Source organism: Anoplolepis gracilipes, chromosome 1 (assembly GCF_047496725.1).
Source record: "Anoplolepis gracilipes chromosome 1, ASM4749672v1, whole genome shotgun sequence".
Taxonomy (NCBI): Eukaryota; Metazoa; Arthropoda; class Insecta; order Hymenoptera; family Formicidae; genus Anoplolepis; species Anoplolepis gracilipes.
In genome coordinates, this window is record NC_132970.1 from 14,036,822 (window position 1) to 14,056,310 (window position 19,489).

At 39.2% G+C, this 19,489-nt stretch overlaps 2 protein-coding genes across 10 annotated transcripts in view; one reads left to right on the forward strand and one right to left on the reverse strand.

Annotated features, from left to right (window-relative positions):
* Window positions 1-2,057, forward strand: part of LOC140665276 (uncharacterized) — a 68,172-nt gene extending 66,115 nt beyond the window's left edge. For 7 of the 8 annotated variants that reach the window (XM_072891232.1, XM_072891222.1, XM_072891239.1 and 4 more), the window contains 7 exons: window positions 57-161; window positions 241-506; window positions 574-819; window positions 1,118-1,355; window positions 1,440-1,521; window positions 1,764-1,825; window positions 1,919-2,057. In XM_072891232.1, the coding sequence (XP_072747333.1) occupies window positions 57-161; window positions 241-506; window positions 574-819; window positions 1,118-1,355; window positions 1,440-1,521; window positions 1,764-1,825; window positions 1,919-2,044 (1,125 nt within the window). In that variant the 3' untranslated portion in view covers window positions 2,045-2,057. Of the gene's footprint in view, window positions 1-56; window positions 162-240; window positions 507-573; window positions 820-1,117; window positions 1,356-1,439; window positions 1,581-1,763; window positions 1,826-1,918 lie in introns of those variants that run through there. The other variant, XM_072891213.1, reaches the window with a different exon arrangement.
* Hwt (SH2 domain-containing adapter heavyweight) overlaps window positions 1,579-19,489 on the reverse strand; it is a 127,089-nt gene continuing 109,178 nt past the window's right edge. Inside the window, exons 5-9 of one of the 2 annotated variants that reach the window (XM_072891142.1) lie at window positions 17,009-17,931; window positions 14,778-16,386; window positions 5,669-5,870; window positions 5,289-5,408; window positions 1,579-5,186 (exon numbers count right to left, since the gene is read on the reverse strand). In XM_072891142.1, coding sequence (XP_072747243.1) covers window positions 4,997-5,186; window positions 5,289-5,408; window positions 5,669-5,870; window positions 14,778-16,386; window positions 17,009-17,931 — 3,044 coding nt within the window. In that variant the 3' untranslated portion in view covers window positions 1,579-4,996. The remainder of the gene's footprint in view (window positions 5,187-5,288; window positions 5,409-5,668; window positions 5,871-14,777; window positions 16,387-17,008; window positions 17,932-19,489) is intronic. The other variant, XM_072891133.1, reaches the window with a different exon arrangement.

Consider the following 19,489-nt stretch of genomic DNA (forward strand, 5'->3'; position numbering starts at 1 on the left):
TGTATTTTACATAATTTATTCGACTATATTTACAATGATTGTTTTTATGCTGATAGACATTACTGGAACAAATAGAACTTTTAAAAACCGTCAAAGCAGACAAAGAAGATATCGAAGATGCTTTGGCGGATAAAGCGGACGCTCAAGCTGTTAATAGAAAGGTATAAAGGAATATTACGGAAAAAAATCCGTTGAATTTCATCTCTGATACAGATTAAAATACCATAAAGATTGCTGTAGGTATCACATGATCAATTCGACGCTGCCTGTGACGATCTCTCGCGTGGTCTCGAAGAGGCGATCGACAAACTGACTAAGCAAGAATCGATTTGGCAACAAGCACTTGACGAGGTGCAGAACGAAATATCGGCCAAAGTAGATAAAATTGAGATGACGCCGTTGAAGGACTTTGTGACTAAAAAATTGAAGTCTCTTCAAGAAAAGCTGAAAATCATGGCTGAGGCGAGGCGCGAGATCGAGGCAGCTGGAACAAAGAAGTTGCTCAGGTAAATATTTTAAGCTCGCAGATGAGATTTTAACGCGTCCGCGACGTCAATCTCCTTCTTTGTTTAGAGATGTTCAGTGTATATCGTGTGACAAGGACGTCGTGATGAAAATAGAGGAAGCCAGTAGATTTCGTGCCGAAACGTTGCCTTGTACCATTAGCATGAAACCTTATCTCACATATCAATTGGACCAAGTTAGAAAACAGCAGAAAAAATTGCCTCACAGCAGAAATATGATCCAATTTGAAGCGGCAATGCAGGAGGAGGCCAAGAAGATAAAAACAAAGGAGGAGATGCTCGTGAAGACTCCTAGGTAACTAATAGCATTTTGTTCGATTTTTTCGAAAAAATATTACATGCCACACATATGAAAAAAAAAAATAAATTAATAATATGTCATAAACTAGTGTTGAAAAAAATTATAATTATAACAATATTATAATATTATAATTTAAACATATTGAGACATTTTTTAAAAAATCTTTTCACGTGAATTTACTCTGCATTACAAATTAATAAATCTTAAAGTTTTTACATAGCGATGAAAAGTGTCCTTGTCTTAAATTTGATAAGATTTAGTTTAATAATGTTAAGTTTGATAATGTATTTAGAGATCATCTGTGCAACCGGTATTGCGGCGGGAGTCACACGGTCGTGACACCTCAACAAAAAATTACACGGGGAGATCATTTCTTGACCCAATGGGGACCCCAGACGATACAATTAACAGACGGTTTGATAAAGGGAAAGGATGGTAAAATGTATCGTAGTCGGTTAATGCGAGATAAGCTGGATATCTGCGGGCCAACTTGCTGGGAAAATCAAATTAAAGAGGAAACTCGATCTTCGGTGAGCTTTAATGTAGGAAATTTCAACATAAGCAATTCAAGTATTTATTTCGCTTGTAAAATGTATATTGTTTCACCCTCATAGGTTTCCTCTCAGGAACCTGTGCCACCTACTTCGACGTCTTTCCGTAGATCTTCGCCGGTTCAACGAAATAACACTGGAAATGGTGAGCAAATAATACAATATTTTGCATTCAGAGTATCAGTCATTATTTGACAGGAAAGACCGCCCTATAATTGAATCAAATCAAAATATATGTCAAAAATGTACTTATATAATTATTACAATTATTATTGTTATGCGACACGTATATATAATAATTATTGTATATATGATAATAATTGTGTATATAATAATTTCTAAATTGCATAATACATTTTTCATATTCTTTTTTGTTGTAAATTATAGAAAAACGTAACGCAAAAAGACCATCGAAGGAACCGAAAATATTTGAACTGGCGGAGAAACCAGTATGTCACATAATCATTTTAATTACTGAATATATCGAAATATAAACTCTTCATATACATTTAATTTCCATGATTGCGTTTAAATTGGCACAGATTGTAGAAGCGAGCCAAATGACACCGCTACAAAATAATGTCGTCGAACGCCCGGTATTTATCCCAGCTGGAAATCAGGATGAGATCGTGCTATACGAAAATAGCGGAGCGATAGAGGGGGAATAAATTAAATGATAGAATATATTATATTTAGTACAAGAACAATTTGTATGAGACTAAAATCCAATTTACATTAATACTTTTAGATGCGCTTTTTAAAATGACGGATTATATAATTTTGTAAAATCTTTCACATAAAATTTTTTTACTCCCTCATGTAAAAAGATTATTTTTTCTAGGATCGTGTAAGGACGCGAAATAGTAGAGCTTCTACAAAAGTAGAAACAATTGACATGTGTGATGCCAGATTGGAGTTATTAAACATTTTATTTTTTATTAATTAAGAGAAATTTCCAGAGTACACAAGGCTATCTAATAGAGTCGATTTGGAACATTCGTAGTCTGCTTGCTGGAAAAAAAAAATATTGAGTCGTACTTTACGAATGCATGGTTCTGCGAGATCGCGTCAGAATATTGCACATCGCCGTCCGAGATCCGTCTACGTTAAAGGGCGTAAACAGCGCTCAAGGTATTCATTGGACTCACTCCGCAAATTGCTTGATCTTAATATTACATACCCTACAAACGATATACTATGTGCTAGTATTTTTTTATAATAATATATATATATATATATATATTTATATAATATATACTATATATATATGGTATCATCTAAATACTACTTCATACAAATTTCAAGGTACAGGAAGTATCTACAAGTTAGTGTCTACCATATAATTTACGTACTACTCGATAAGTAATATTAATCTAGGTTTACAGAATCTCTAGAATTATAATATCATAGAATTACAGCTCTATGTTTTCGCGATTAAATCAACGGCGTACAGAAACCTTATTGTTATCATCGTACCCAATGCAATAAATATAATATGAAAGAAATATACGGAGATTATAGTTTCAATGTTTCAATCGCAGGACTATGAAGACAATATAATGTCTTAAACGTTAACATGGATATGCATTATCGATTACAGTTAATAATACTGGCAGCTTAAAATACGTACGAATTACACTCAACCTAATCAGACGCGAAAGTAGAGAGTGCCTCGTGTATAATTCATATATTTCGATTAAATTTCAAAATATTACTTTAATTAGAAAATTAATAATTATTTATATTTTAAGAATAATCGAACGATTGAAAAAAATATCAGCTGTTCTACACGATGCTGGCACTCGCTACCGGTCGTCGTACACGTTCCCTACGTCACTATTTAATATTAAGCAAAACTCTGGTTTTTCGCGATAGCTAACATAAATTCGTTCACAACCATTGCGAATCGAATTCCTAATCCGAAAAATTATTGTGACACCACGGACGTCTCATCGTCGCGCCTGACGCGCCTCGTTGCTGGCTACGTAAATACAATAGCAAGTTTAATTACTTATTATCATCGTCGCGCGTCCGCGACATGAACAAGGGAAATTAAGTAACAGATCACAGGTGAAACTAGGCTATCTCTGTAACAAATTAATATCACATGAAAAAATATGTATCAGTTGCATTCTATCGCAAAACTCTCCCGCGAATGTGTCGCTCGGGATTATCGGACGGATGACTCGGATGTCGAGCCACCGATGATTCAGATTGACTTCAATCATCTCTCCCCTCTATTCTCACCGTGTTCATTATCGTGTTTCTTTGCAGAAAAATGCATTATCACCTTCGACTCGTGATTTTTTTTTTACGAGATTACACAGAACTTTCGCTAAACTAGCGATTGTCTCACCCAATACTCGTAATCGATGCCAATTTGATTTACTATTGTAAATTACTTACGTTCGCTTATTGATCTAAACCTAATTAATTACTTATCAATGACGACGGAAAACTAAACCCTGACTAAACGATTAAGATTAGAAGTAAAGTTTGGCATTTTTCTCGCGCTCGCTGCTCGTCCGTCCAGCTTCTTTTATGTCTTCGCTTCTCCGACTGGATATTAGAATTATTTTTATTGTAGCTTCCAGCTCACGTCATGTCGGACCATTTCTTCTCTCATTAAACCTAACTACGTACATTACCTCCCTTTCTTACTTAAATTACCGTAAAGCAGCGTTCCTGATCCCATCTAAATAGTGTCTTTCGTAGACTTCGCGTGGTCGCGGACTCGAGGAACAACCTTTGTAATAAGTTGGCAAAATCAGCCGGATAAGGCGTTCTCGCGTATACTTTTTCGAATCGTCGTTCGTATCTCGACTTCATTATCTTTCGTGGATCTTATCGCAAGCAATTACCACTGCGCCAAATTTGTATCTGTTTCAGATAATATCGCTCCTCGAGACTTTCTATTACAATGTTCCTGATATTGCACCGTTTCGTCTATACGTCGTGTTGCGATGCATGCGTCTGCTTATGAGGTAGGTTTGCGCGATGTTTTCGAGGAAGACAAAACAAGTTCACCGATCTTTACGTTTTCGAATACATAATCGATTTTATTGTAAAACGGAAGCTTGAACTCGATCGTAGACATGGAAAATTAAATCGTTACCGAAAAGTATAATGTTATGAAAAGTTTTTCTTTCATTCGGAAACAGACCTGAGATTCTTCATGCGTACTTTAACAACGACTTCTCTCGCTATAAATTGCACGAACCCGGACGTTCTCGGTTGATCGATCGTACTGTGTACCGTTAAGTAGCTTCAGTCACTGTGTTTATACTTTTGTACTGTATTCGTACTTTCTCCTGTAACATTTTATGACGGAGCGGTATCTCCCGTCGATGCCATTATTGTCCATTATCTCTGGCGCTCTTCGTACGGAATTCGATTCGTTCAACCGAAATACGAATTGATACGGAGAATCTCGGAGAAAGTCAATCACGTATCATTCGTGGACAATTTGAAAGACTCTCATCGCACGGAGAAACAATATTCTCTGACAATATTCCGTTCACTGTATCAAGCTCGTTCATTGCCAAATCGCGCGCTTCGGCGGAAAAAAAGCAGATTATCAAAAGAGGTACAGCACCTTAAATGGCGCTACGATAGATGCGCTACAAAAGCTGAACTATGACCGGATGCAGGAGACACATGTGCTCGGCACCGCGTATCGGAAGACGATTCACGCTGAAATGACGGACCATTTCCGGTATATTCTCGAACGGTTTACTAAACTGTCCTAGGATGTAAGCGTTTAACTCTTCGTTCTTTTGAATTCGCATATGCATGAAACCGCGGGCGCTCCTGAAAAAAAGTCACAATAAAATAATTATGTTTCGTAAAAAAAAAAAAAAAAAAATAAAGCGATTTATCAAATTAAAAAATGTTAATTTACATGACACTTACTTCAAAGACAGAGAATAATCCTGTTTGGTTGATTCGCTGTTTCTCACCAGATAGCTTCCTTCCTGATGAACTCGCAAGAGACCTTCCGCTTCGATGCGAGTGATGGAGCCGTGATACCACCTGAATAACAAATATTAAGGTCGAGTATCGCTCTGGTAAGTTAATTTGCTCGCGAGAGTCTACAGTCGCGAAAACATTTCGCGAGAAATTCCTCCGCAAAATTCAAAGACAAATACGGAGGGAGGTCAAGAGCGTGTAACTTCGAAATTATTAACGAGCTTATTAGTGTCTCTCGAGAGCCAAAATAATATTACCGCTTGTCAAAACTCGAAAAATTGCGACGAAAAGCAACTCTGACTCTAGTTTCGATATACCCTTACCCTTGTCTCTCCAAAGGAAGTTCCACGTCCACCAGGTCGGCCGATATCCGAGCGGTACTGATCTCCAGCGGCAAACCGAGGTTCAAGCCACCAGGTTTCTTCGGCGCCAATAAACTACCGCACGGAATTCCGCAGCTCGTCCCCGCCGCATTTCCACCGCCGTCCAGATTCAGAGTCATCTTCGGGCGCGACAGACCGCCGCCTGAAATGAGTCACCCGACAGTTAGACGCATCGTGGTGCTCCCACCAGTAAACACCGATGATATACTGGCATGTATAGAGTCGTCGGCAATTTCTCTCTCTCTCTCTCTCTCTCTCTCTCTCTCTCTCTCTCTCTCTCTCTCTTTCCCTCTCTCGCGTAGCGGGGTGTCCCTTAATAATTGCTACAAATCAGAACTTGGAACCACGGGCAGATTAATCTGCGTAATCTATGGGAAATTGTTATGGGGTTGTTGACGTGGTTTTGTTATTACTCTTATCTACCCCTGCCCAAACTGGTGTTAATGTCAGAAATTAGAACACAATACGATATTGATATTCAGCATCAAATAATAATTGATGTTATGTGAATAATGATAGACGTGATAAATACTTCTGATACTATGAAGATAATATCGTGGCTTATCGTTAAATTAAACAGAACAGTAACGTATAATGAGATTTGCGTAATATAATGTATTTTGGAAAAGTTAATCTTACAAATTGCTTTTTATAAAACAGTTTTTACGTGCATTATCTGAAAATGGAAGGCTACTCTATCATAAAGTCGTTTATTCTAATCCAATTTTTTTTTACAATCGTGTACCTTTTCCTGCTATAATATCGATGCGTCTAGAGTTCTCCGTAAACAATAATGATCGACGAAGGATACTTTGCAAGGCAACGCCCCTGAATACGGCGGTAGGGGGCTAATTTCATTTGTTGGCGCAATCTCTTAGCGGTTGACTTCTCGGACGTGGTACATGATGCAGGTACAATAAAATTGTTCTGACAGGTGTAACGTCGAGTTAGCTTCTTTTGCGGCTTAATGTGTCCAGAGGGCATGCCGAAGTGCTCCCGTCTGACGCGTATGCAGATGTATAGGATGTCTCAACAGAATTGGATAAATTAAAAGCGAAACATCTCGAGTTACAGATTATTATTCGACATTAAAAACTTTCAACAAACTGGGTGTCTAGAAAAAAAAAACAAAATCTATTTTACACATAATTTCAATTAATAATTTTCCTTTTTAAAATTTTATTCCAAGTTTTATAATTATGTGTTACAATATTTAATATAAAGAAATTGAGTGTATCCGACAGTTAATTATCTTTAACAAACTTTTAATTGAAAAAAAAACGACTTGAAAAGTTTCTCACATAACTTGCGATAGAAAAGATATCTGCTTCTGAAACATCCTGTACATGCACATCAAATTACGGTGAAAGGAAGGACCGTGGCTATCTCTCACGCGCCATTTCTATTCAATTCCTCTTTGCGAAACACAGGTTTCGGGAATGGTTAAACATTAACGGCGGCGAGCGGGGCTAGCGTTACTCGACGAGATTGCGTGCGTCTGTATTATTAAATTCAATCTGGCGATCGGCCCAGCAGATTTATGTTTCTTTCCTTTTCCCTGGGACGACGGTGTAAACGGTCCTTCCTCTCATCTTCTTTGTCTTTGCCAAAATCTTTCTCCCGCCCGTTCTTTGTATCACCCAGCCCACAGGTAATTTCTCGTCCTGACACTCGTATCCTTATTCTCTCCCTCAGACTGTTTTAATATCCGTCTCTGACGGAGATACGTCTCAATCAATTTCTTCGCGGACTTTCCGACTGTCGCGCATTCCCACGGGAAATGGGGAAACGTCGAGACGTCTCTGCAGCGGATCGTATATAGGCACGAGTCGAGAACACGAGTAAACTCCGTCGTGATCATCATATATGAATTCGTAGCAACGCTTGTTTGCATTAAGACCTTGCTCATTCCCTTGTGTGCGAGCTTTGGAGTGGGATGTTTTGAAGCGTCGTGTAGGGAAAACAGAGCGATGTTTGTGTGACGATAGAGAGAAGAGAAATAGTGTGTGGACCGAGAGAAGGCGAAAAATATTCCTTCGACACGAGACACGCAAGAGGCGTCACCGCAGACACGTCTCCGGGGAAATTCATGGTCACGAACGAAGCTCTGAATGGGAAAACTGAAGGGGGACGGGGGACGCACGGGAAATCTCGCAGGCTTCCGTCGCAAACGTGCGTCACGGACGGCGAATGGAACTTTTAATTCCCCGCTAAAATCAGGACATATCGACGATATATTCCGCCGGATGTCGAAGAGTCGAAACGGTTCCTCGAGATGACTCCGGGAAGTCGAGCAATCCCGCACCAGCGATTCGTATTTATTGCCGGGCAAAGGAGATGGAGGGTGGAACCCGCCGTAGAGATTTACGACACCGGTGAATTTACGGCCTCGGGGAGCCGGCGTGTCAAACGCGCCTGGAAAGGAGTCAATGGCGTTTCCATTGAGTGGCAAGACGCTATTAAATGAAGGATGACACTTTATGACGGAGCAGCAAGTGTCACTGATGCGAATCATGTGGCCTTCGCGAGAAGAACTTTGCAAACTCTAAACGAACGAAAAAGAGACGTATATAGGCCGTATATAATGAAACTTGTAATTTTGATGAATCGACGAAATCTTATAAACGCGAAAATATTCGCGTCAAAACTTTTAAAAACTCTCGCGCATGAATTGACCGCAGATGGAGGAGATCTCGAGAGTTGCCGAGTCACTATGATTTCGCAATCTTGAAAACTCGCTAGGTCTCTAGCTTATATATCGCATCGTTACGAGGTGGCTCTGTTCTCCCCCAAAAGAAATTTCGCAATGGTGCCGAAATATCCGAACAACAGATGTGAGATGCCGTTGTCTGGATAGGCCTCGAAGATATCCGCCGACAGATGTTGCAGTTACACGCCCTTGAGCTCTTCCATCCCTCCGTCGACGGGCCCTTATCGACGCGGTGGCAAACACTTCGAACCTGCTTGGAATGGTTGATACGTCCGCGATCCTCATGAAATATGAAGTACGATAGACGCATATCAGACGTTTCCATCAGACGATTCCAATGGTTCTTTTCCTACAATTTGTCCGAGGATCACCCACATTTCGGTTTACGTCACTGCCATAAACATTCATTATTTACGAAATAACTTACTCCAGGACATTCATTTTTTATCTATGTATACTAGCACTTGAAAACAAGTTGTTAACTAGATCAGCTAATACAGCGGATTTCATATATTTATGATACTAAAACTTTACAAATTATTTAATACTTTTTGCTAATTATACATATTATTATTTCACTAATATTTAAAAAAATATTGCAAAATTAAAATAATTAATTTTTTGTTACATACGTACATTAAACTTGCACGAAAATAAATTAACTTATCATTTATAATTAACTTAATCAGAATTTTCTCGAACGTAATCATCAAGATATATCGTATTAATGCGCCAGTAGAAAATCCTAGGAATGGTCAGACAAATATCGGTTTTGAATCGCAATGGTATTTTGGATCGGTACCAAATGGAGACAGTCGTGATGTGTTGCTACGGTGACATCAGGCAAATGGTACGTGGCTAGATTTTTCAAGGATTCAAGACAAAACTGCGTTTATTTCGCAGTCGAAACTTTATCTTCGTATGCAGTTTAGTGTACTACATTACGAGTGTGTTTCCTGCATTTGTGACAAGATCCTTTCGACGACCGAGAATTTAGAAACAGAACGCACAGTAATATATTATATATTTGCAATTTGCAAGCTTTTTAAAAAATTCATAAATTGTAAAAATTTGCCGAGAACAGAGGTAGTTGTTAAAAATTTATATTTGCAAAAGGCTAGGAAAATTAAAATTTGTTGAGTCTACGACGTTTTAATTTTGCTTCGTTAGCGAATACAACACGTTGCGACTGAACTAATTTGCAATTATTCAATTTTATATAATTACGTAAATGTAACAACAACAATTCAAGCATACAGTGTTCCTTCATTGTTTAACGAACTATAAAAAATCAAATCACTTGGTTACATCCACAAGACTAATTTGAATTTATTTCTTGGAACCTGATATGCAGCTTTAAAACGAAATCTTTAAATGCGACCATTCGTGTAATAATTTGGCCGACTACCAAATGACTGTATACGATGTTGACTAAATCGTACGTGATTTGTGTCTATGAAGAGGTATATAACGAAATTGCGGATCCTTCTATACTGGGGGCAAAGTAAACAGGACAGTTTGCGACGAACGAGTTCGGGGCCATGGCAAATTATCGAATAGAAACGTGCAACGGCGAGAATTATAGATATTTGCTGTACAACTTACATGTAGCACTTAGGTACACACAAATAAGGCTCATCCTATTGTCAATTTAATAAAATTAAATTTTATAATAACCACCAGAAAAATAAAATAAAGAAAATGTGTATATATTAAAAATATATTCTTTACTACGAGAATATAATTCTTTTAAGAGAGTACGATTTCAAAAATATGTTTTATAATTAATTTTTTAAAATTATTTTGTATAACAAGTTATATATAAAGTTTATATAACTATATGTATATTAAATTTATATAAAATGTATATATATAACTTAGAATTATATAAACTTTGTATAAACTTGATATACATATAATTATATAAAATTTATATTATAAATATATATGTATGTATATTAAGTTTATATAACTTTAATTTATGAAAATCACAAGTTTATATGACTAAATTATATACATTTTCTTTGAAATGCGACATCTTTTTCTACTTTATGTTTTTCTTCTAGAACATTTATCTTTGAATGACAAAAATAAACTGTCTCTAAAATAGATATATAAATACACATTTATTTTTGTAATGTAATGATAAAACTTTTTGGCGAGAGATCGCAGTTGATAAAGAATGCAACGGAAAAACAGAAATCTCTTATGTAAGTTACTTAACAACTTTGTCGTAAACAACAGGAAAGAATTGTTGAATCTTGTATGTACTCTTCTTCTCTGGTTGGCCAAATCTTCTTTCTTTGTATAACCACCGAGGTAAATCGAGCCGGATACCGCACTTTTTTGCTTCCCTTCTGGCTTTTTGTAGTTCGTTAACGATCGCCATCAGCTGAGAGAGTTCACGTTGCCGACCACTAAATAGCCTACGCGCGAGACAAATCTACTCGTCGAGATTGCGAATGTAAATTTTTTCGACGTCGAGATTCGCAAACGTCCTAACGTAGTATTCGCACGTGACTCGTACGAACGTTGAATATATTCATCGTCACGATACGTGAGCAAGAATCACGATGCAGCTGTCTCGATTTTTGCTCGATTTTCCACAAGACACTGTCTACCTTCTTTATATTCGATTTGCATTTCAGCAAATTTGATAATACGTTTTACGAAAGAGTTGTTTCGACGATGACGTTTAAAAGAGATGATCGGAAAGGGGACAGTGCAAACTTGTCGCAAGTAGGGCGTAATATTTCCGATACTTTCAATACGCTCGCCTGCTATCTTCCTGATGACACGTGCTTGCATACATCGGCGAACTGTATAGGAGCAAGCACATGAACCCGTCGTGTGGGAAGTGGAATAAAGCCGTGGCTTTATGTTCCATCCTCCGTTCCCATCTCTGGCACATTGTGAACTGGCACAAGCCAGTGGCTTTTATCTAAGAGCACAATGCGCGAACTGCTCTCCTTCCGGTGGTTGGCCGCTCGTCAACGTTACCGAAACGTAAAAAAGGTGCACCGAAGGAAAAATCACGTTATTGTTAGACTCGCTGCTTCTGGTCGGTGTGTCATTTATCGTCTTCTAAAAAAAGTAGATGAAGACTTTCACGTCTAGATTTAAGAAAGATTATAAAACTTGCGAAAATAATTTAATAATTTTATAAATTAAGATAAACAATTTTATCATTTTAAAATTATTATTTTGATAATTAAGATAATTATTAATGGAAAAAACGCAAGAAAAAGATAGTTTAATTATAATAAAAAAAAGAATAAGCTTGTTAATTAAATTGTAGCGACTTCGTCACGATATTTTTCTCGCCTATGTCTCTTTAGGGGAGTAAAGAGAGGTTTATAAAATTCTCAAAAATAAGAATTAAAAATCTTGGTAAATACATAAAAAAAATATGTACCCTGTACACTTATCAATTTCGCAGAAAAATTATTTTCGTCGCGCTAACATCCGCGTTTGGCTCTTATTCGCTCAGTTTCTAGTTGCTTGTTTATAAACATTAAAAAGTCTTATTTTCCCATTAATTAATTAAATTGTCATTGATACTATAATAATATTAGTAGACAAAAATGTGTACATGTAGAAATGAGTTAAAAATTGTATCGCGTTGTCGATCAAGATGACTTCTCGTGATTGATAACCTATTCGCATCGAGGAACCAATAAGACGATCTATGCGCGATAATAGAAAGCAAAGGAACCAATCGATCACCTCCCCAACGAGCCTCCAATCCCCCCAAAAAAGTAATTGTCGACAACTGGACGCAAAAGAAGTATATCTTTGAAGAAATCTGGTTCTGATCACGTGCTAACGCGCTTTACATCTCGTTGCCTTACGTCCCTCTTTTCTTCTGCTCCCTCTTCAAAAGGTAATTTACGAACCAGTCGGAAATCCATCAACCGGAAAAAATATTACAGATCTCGATCTCTCATACTCGCATCTAACTGCCAAACAGAGATGAAGGTATATATTGCATAAGAGAGAGAATGCGCGTTTTGCATCATTTACGAAATGGCAAGCATAACATATTACATAATGTTCTTATTTATAATTAAATTATAATTTCTTTTAATCTGCGGATTTATGCATGCATGATTTCGCATTAATTAAATTTCTCGCGGTATACAAGCGCAATATTTCGTGATAACACGTTGCAAGCGAGTATACAGTTTTTATCAATGTTATTAAAATATTCGCGAATTGGAGAATACCGAGAGTTTTTATTGTCTCTCGTACATTCAGCGACGAAAAATGCATCATCGCGTGAAATGTTCGGTCAATCGCGATTGAAATAGTTCATACATATACATAGATATACGAGTACGCAGTGCGACAACTGCATTTTCGTTATCTGGTAAACGGAAACGACCGGCTCGACATTTATACATGTGTGTATATGGCATTCACGTATTCGCCCGCGCGTTGATTAAACTTCGTGTAGGCGACGGCTATTTATTCATATTTTCGACGTGCGTGATAGTTGCTCAAAGAACGGTTGTAACTGAGTGACGTGACTGGGCTTTTATCAGTAGGATCGAATGCATCGTATGCTTCATTCTCGATTCGTTTCGCATTGCGTTTCACTAACGAACGTGTTTCGCCAAATAAATATACATACTCGTGTTAAACAAGCAATAACGAAATTTGATTCTACTACGAGAGATCAAATTGTCTTTTACCGTGTAATCTGTTTTTTTTTTTATTTAATTTAAGATATTTTTTTATATTATAAGTATCTCAAATATTTTTACGCTGTTGCATAACTGGAGAAAAAATTTAATAATGATTTGTCCTGTTCCATCGCAACGGCTCGACAATGCTTGCAAAGTGATAATCGTCGCGCATTAAATCACTCGGGCGACGTTAAAGCGAGTCGTGCTTTAAAGCCCGTAGGTGGGGGCAGGACCGTAATTGATTAAATAAATCCGCGTCGGCGTATCTCACGATGTGGGGAATCACTCGTCGCCGGTACGCGCCGTACATTTTCCTCGGGCGGAAAAAAGAAGGGTTTCTAAGGACCCATAACTTTTAGCAAAACGGATTTACCGGGCATTTCGTGTCGTTATTGACATTCGAGAGACCGACGATAAAAATAGTTGCTTGCCTTCCTCTCTCTGCTTCTCTGTCGCCCACGTTATCGTGTCTCTTCTCTCCTCTACCTCGACCCAGCAGGTCCATACATCAGCGTACGTGAACCCAGGCCTAACCTTCGTGTACCGTAGCATTTACCCTCCCCTACATTTACCCCTGTAGGTCGGCACCGCAACTCTCGGCCATAGGCGTGAGAGCTCGTTCTCGAAGCTCTTGCATTAGAGCTCTCGCAATTTGGAAACTCGGAGGGTAAACGACGCGCGTTCAAAGTCCCATCAGAACGGACGATGGAGCTTCGGGGGATAACCGGAGAGGGTGCCTGATGTGGCAGCAGTGGTGGCTTAATCACCCGACTAATTCCGAATGTTTCGTGGTGCATTGCACGGCTCGTATCGAACTAGATTCACTTGCTGGCGATAAATTATTGATATCGTATGACTCATATTATTAATGTGGTTTAAATTACACCGTTGCTCGGTACTTCGATACCACATGATAGATTATACACTTGCTATGCATTAGAATTTCTGTATACACTAATTATAGCTATTACAGCTTAGTCATCATGGCCTCTAACTATATACCTCACTATAACGGTTTTATTATGTTTTACATGTATGGAGTTACACATTTAGCTAAATTACATTTAATATTGTAATATGTGCTGGAGTATATAAGTATATTATTATTACATAATATGTAATAATACACAGCATCATTTATATATCCCTCTTTAAGAAATAAATACAATATATAAATGGTAGTAGGTACACATGACTGTTAAAAAGGTGTATTTATAGTATCTAATCGTTAAGAGTAGCTAAGTGAAGCTTAACGAGTTAGTTGTTGTCTGGAAGGTTTACAACGATCAGCATTAAATTACGGTAGCCCCTACGGCCCTGATGAGTACTTAGTTTACCTCGAGGTGTCGAAAGTACGGTTTTTATCGCTTTAATGGCTAGACGCTCGATTAAGAAGAAAAGTAAACCCGGATCCCCTTTCGTAGGCTGGCTTCCATTTACGTTAATTATAATAAAAAAAAAATTTTGATGTAAAATTTGATTCATTCGAGAAAGAATGCTTGCTTGTCGTATTTATGTATAACATATATGTATAACTCAAAATATATAAAAATATAATTGCCATTTATATTTATATTTATTGCCAAAATTCGTTAAAATGTTCATTTTCAAAAATACAAAATGTGATGATAAGTTGCTAATGAGAACTCACCGAATAAAGGAGGTGGCTCGACATCGCGTACCGAAAGGCTGGACGATGCCTGAGATGCGCTGGATTCAACGCTTTGAGTACATCTGAGACGCTTCCTGAGTTTCGGCATGTCGAAGGGTAGATCTCTCAGATCAACACTGGTCGCGCTTCCGGATGTAGTGGCGTCTTGTTGCATTAGCAACCGTCTCCTACGAAGCTTTGGCATATCAAAAGGCAAGTCCGACAGTTCTGGCTCGTTGTCGACGAGATTGATATTGTCTAGCTGCGGCTTCAACAAGTGGAAGCCGAAGGGCTTGCACTTGATACCCGCGCGGGACTCGATCGAGATACCGCTGTCTGATCCTTGAATCTCTGCGTCGCCCGACGACGACGATTGTAGTGCCAGGTTAATGAGATTTTTATTCTGCGGTGTTCGCCGCTTCTTGAAGGACGTGTCCATGGGTGAGGTAACCGCGTTTGTATTGGCCGCATTCGTGTTGTTACCCGCGGTTACGTTGTTCTCCGTGATGACGTTCTCCTCAGGTGAGGCCTTTTGCGAATTATTGTTGCGGTTGTTATCGGAAGTCTCCGAGGCCGGTTCTTGCGACGACTTGTCGGAGATCGGTGAAAGAATGTGCAACTTGGTGGCGTGATGGGTCAGAAAGCCCGATAGCGATGATTGGTGTTGATGATGATGGTAGCAGTTGCTGCCGCCGCTATCCGAACTGTGGGAACTCAAAGACCTGGTGCTGTGTCGACTGTCGGAGCTACTGGTCGATCGATTGCCCTCGCTAGTACTGCTCCTGATGGACTCCATGCTGCCGCCGCTACTGCTGGTCGCCATACTCTCAGTGCTGGAATAACCGATCCGTCGTCGCGATGTGCGCAGCTTAAAGTCCAAGAGACCGGCGTCTCGTCGCACTGGTCGTGCAAGATCGCTCTCCGCTTCGTGAGGCCTACCCTTGAACTCCATTATCGGCCTGTTCTCGCGAATCAGACTGCGCGGCCGTTGCCGCTCTTCTCGGGGCCTATCTTTAAACTCCAAAATAAGCTCCTTGTCGAATCGACGACCCTGTGAAGAGTCGATGTTTTCCTGAACAAAGGTCTTTGGCCGACTTTTGATCTCAAGAATGCTGCCCTCACTGCTTTGTGGTGAGTCCTTAGCACGCAACGACTTCACCGGCAGCCTCATGTCCTTCAAGCGAGGATGATCAGGCTGCGACGGGAGATTCGGCGCGCTGCGAATGTTTAGTAATAAATGATCTCGATTCCCATGAAATTTCGCAGGTAGAGGCGCGGTCGAGGGTGGCGATGGCGTATAATCGCGCGCGGGTAATCTCGGTGATCCCGTTTTTTCATCGCTTGAATTAATTTGGAGGGACTCGATATCCTGGGACAGAGTGGATATATTGTCTGATTGCTGCTGCTGCTGTTGTTGCTGTTGCTGTTGCTGTTGCTGCTGTTGTAAGCGGCTCGGAATCGGTTTTGGGCGGAGAAGTACGACTTTGCGTCGATGGTCCTTGCTTGATTGCGACTGGCCGGTAAAAGAAAGTGGTTGCACATGTTGCTGTTTTGACGTATCCGTCGACGAACTTGTTCTGCTCGCGAGCGCAGCGCTGCCACTCCGCATCTACGTTATTCAAATTTGATTTTCACAAGTAAAATTACGACACACTTATATGGTGTACCAAACAAAGCAAACTTGATGTGATGTGATGATTATAAGGAAAAAAACGTTTAATTAAAAAAAATAGACAAACAACAGAAGGATTTTTAAATGCAAATTCAATACAAACGCATTCGTAATTTAATATAAAACTTAAAAATTATAAATAATGTAAAAAAAATGATAATATTAAAAATAAATAATTATTTATATAATAAAATTTATCAAAAAATAGTCTATATAGAATATTAATTTTGGAAATTAAAGGTATAATTTAAATAAATTTAAAAATTATTTTCTTGATTTTTAAAAATATTAGTATAATTGGAAATTAATAGTGTGATTTTATATAAGAATAATAATTTTTTTAAGAAATTATCTTTTAGTTATCAAGAAAATTTAATTATCTTAATAATATTAATTTTTATATATAAATTTATACTAGTTATTTTAATAGTAATTGAATTAATGATTTTAAATTTTGTCTATGATTATATTTATAATTTTTTAAATATTTAATTTAGAAACTTTTATGATTATATTCGAGATATTTTAACAATAGTTCAAAGTTTGAAGACATACGTACTTGAGAATGCAGTACTGCATGATTGGTTATGCGATCGAGATCATCGAGATCATCGTCGGATCGATTGACCTTGCAATCGAAGGCTGTTTCGTATAGGTGACGTTGCCTGGCCATCCCTTCCTCGTCCTCGTCCTCGAGCTCCGCGTCCTCTTCTTCCTCCTCCTCCCCCTCGTCCTCACCCTCCACGTCGTCCTCGTCCTCGACGAGTATCGGCTGCGGATCTATCCTTCGTGTACGTCGTAGTTTGCGCACCTGATGCCGCGTCACTTGCGGCTGCCGTCGTTCTAGCTCATCCTCCTCCTCCTCGGGCGATGCGACGCACGTGCAAACGGCGGTAGGCAAATCATGGCTCAGTAGTCTATGAGGTGGCATGAGGGTGTGATCCCACTCGGTGATGATACACGACGAGAGGATCTCGCCTCTGGCTGGGACAGCATGCTCGCTCCCCGATGTGGGGCTCACCAGATCCTGGCTTCGATAGTGCGGTGGTGGCGGCGGCGGCGGCTGCTGCTGTTGTTGCTGATAATGCCGTGGTTGCGTCGAATAAGAGCCGCCATCACCCGCTACCGAGTTCCTCTTTGGTATACCGGGTGTACGTGAACGTTCACCCGGTACATCAAGGCTGACACTTTTCCGGTACTTGTTTGGTTGCGACTTGGTTAATTGCTCCGGTACCTTGAAGAGATCACCGTAGTAATACGGCGACGGGTGACGCACTGGTTGGCTAGATTCGGTCGGGGATTGATCAGTGAGATGTACTAGAGCGACACAGTCAACGAGTAGACCGTCGGTTGACGTTAAAGTATCCCGATCCGCCGACGGGGCGCGAGTCGAGGAAGCGTAGACGCTGTTTTTTCGTTTTCTGACATTAACGAGCCTCCCTTCCTCGTCGTCCTCGCAGGATGAGCCGGATGCTGACGGATCTAAAAAGATTGATCGTGGAATGTTAACATCGACATAATTGTAGTAAGATTTATTAAGATTATTAACAGAAATGAAAGAAAATATCTTGGTTTTAAAGTAAATCAAGTTTTTATCACGTGATAGGAATTTATCGCTCGTAAGCACAGAATCCAGAAGATTTACGCGTAAAAAGAATCCTGCCCATACAAAGCACACTTTCACGAAAACGAGAAACCCGAAAACGGCGTGAAATTTTCATAATCGTTTTGTTGTAGGGGAAGAGACCTTGGGTCGTCGAAAAATGAGAACGAAAAAGCTCACGAGGAGAGCAAAATTGCCTTGAAATGGCAGCCTCGTCTCCTTAAAAATCACTTCCTCCGTCCGTGGGATGTTACCGTAATGGTTCCTGGCCTTCTTGCTTGACGTGTTCTATCCTTCTCCAACCCCGCGACTAACCACCCCTTTCGTCCACTTATTCGTCGACCCGTTCGAGCATCGTCTAATGCCTCTTTAGGCTTTACGATCGTGTCATGGCCATTCGCGATAGCAAAGAAGAGGGAGAAGGAGCGATCGAACAAATGGAGGAAGCGCGAAATTACGCCGACACCCGGTACATTATATAAGCAATGTACACACGCAGGATAGACGAAAGGACTGAAGATAATGGGCGCATTATGCTCGACCAGAGAGGGTCCCGTCGAAATCCTTCCTTGTTCCCTCCCTTCGGGAGGGCGATGAAAGCGTGGCGCGCCGTAAACCATGTTGGTTGCTGCTTTTGACAGGGACCGTCGCGGATATATGAACAAACTTGCCGAATGGGAGGAAAAAACGATTATCGAAGATCGCTCTGGTTCGTCGCGTCGTTCAGCTAGCGCTGTTCGACCAGACACAAAGGGCCGCACAATATCAGGATGCGGATATCGATCGCCCGGAATGCGATAGACAGTCTTTTGTCGCGGGCTAATTTGTTTTCGATCGATCTCGATACGAAATGTACGAGTAATTACACCGGACGCGCATACATACACAACGTAATTACTTAATGATATGTACATATTACGCTTTGAGCATTTATCTTGACATCTGGCGCATTAAACTTATTAACATATCCATAGTTATTTAACAAAGGCTTGGCTAATAATTTCGCTCAGTGGTATAATTTAACTTTAACGCATCAAAGATATTACATTGCTATCGCGCAATAGATATTTTGCAATTACTAGGCATCATCAATATATGCGTATTAATTATATCTTAATAAATTGGAGTTTGCGCTTTTTCATCAACACATTTTAATTTAAAATTATGTAGACGTAGATATATAAATAATTGTCAAATTATATAAAATTATATATAAAATTATGTTTCTTAAATTATTGTAATAAAATAAATTAATACTAATGTCAAAAACACTCTGTATAAAGAAACAAAATAAAAAAATAACAGGCATATAAGAGTCAAGCGCAGAAAAGTTTGGTGCAAAATTCAGATTTTATAAAAAAGTATATAATTGTTGAATGCTCGGTTCATCTTTAGACTATCTTCAATAATTATTATAAAAAAGGAAGAAAGAAACAT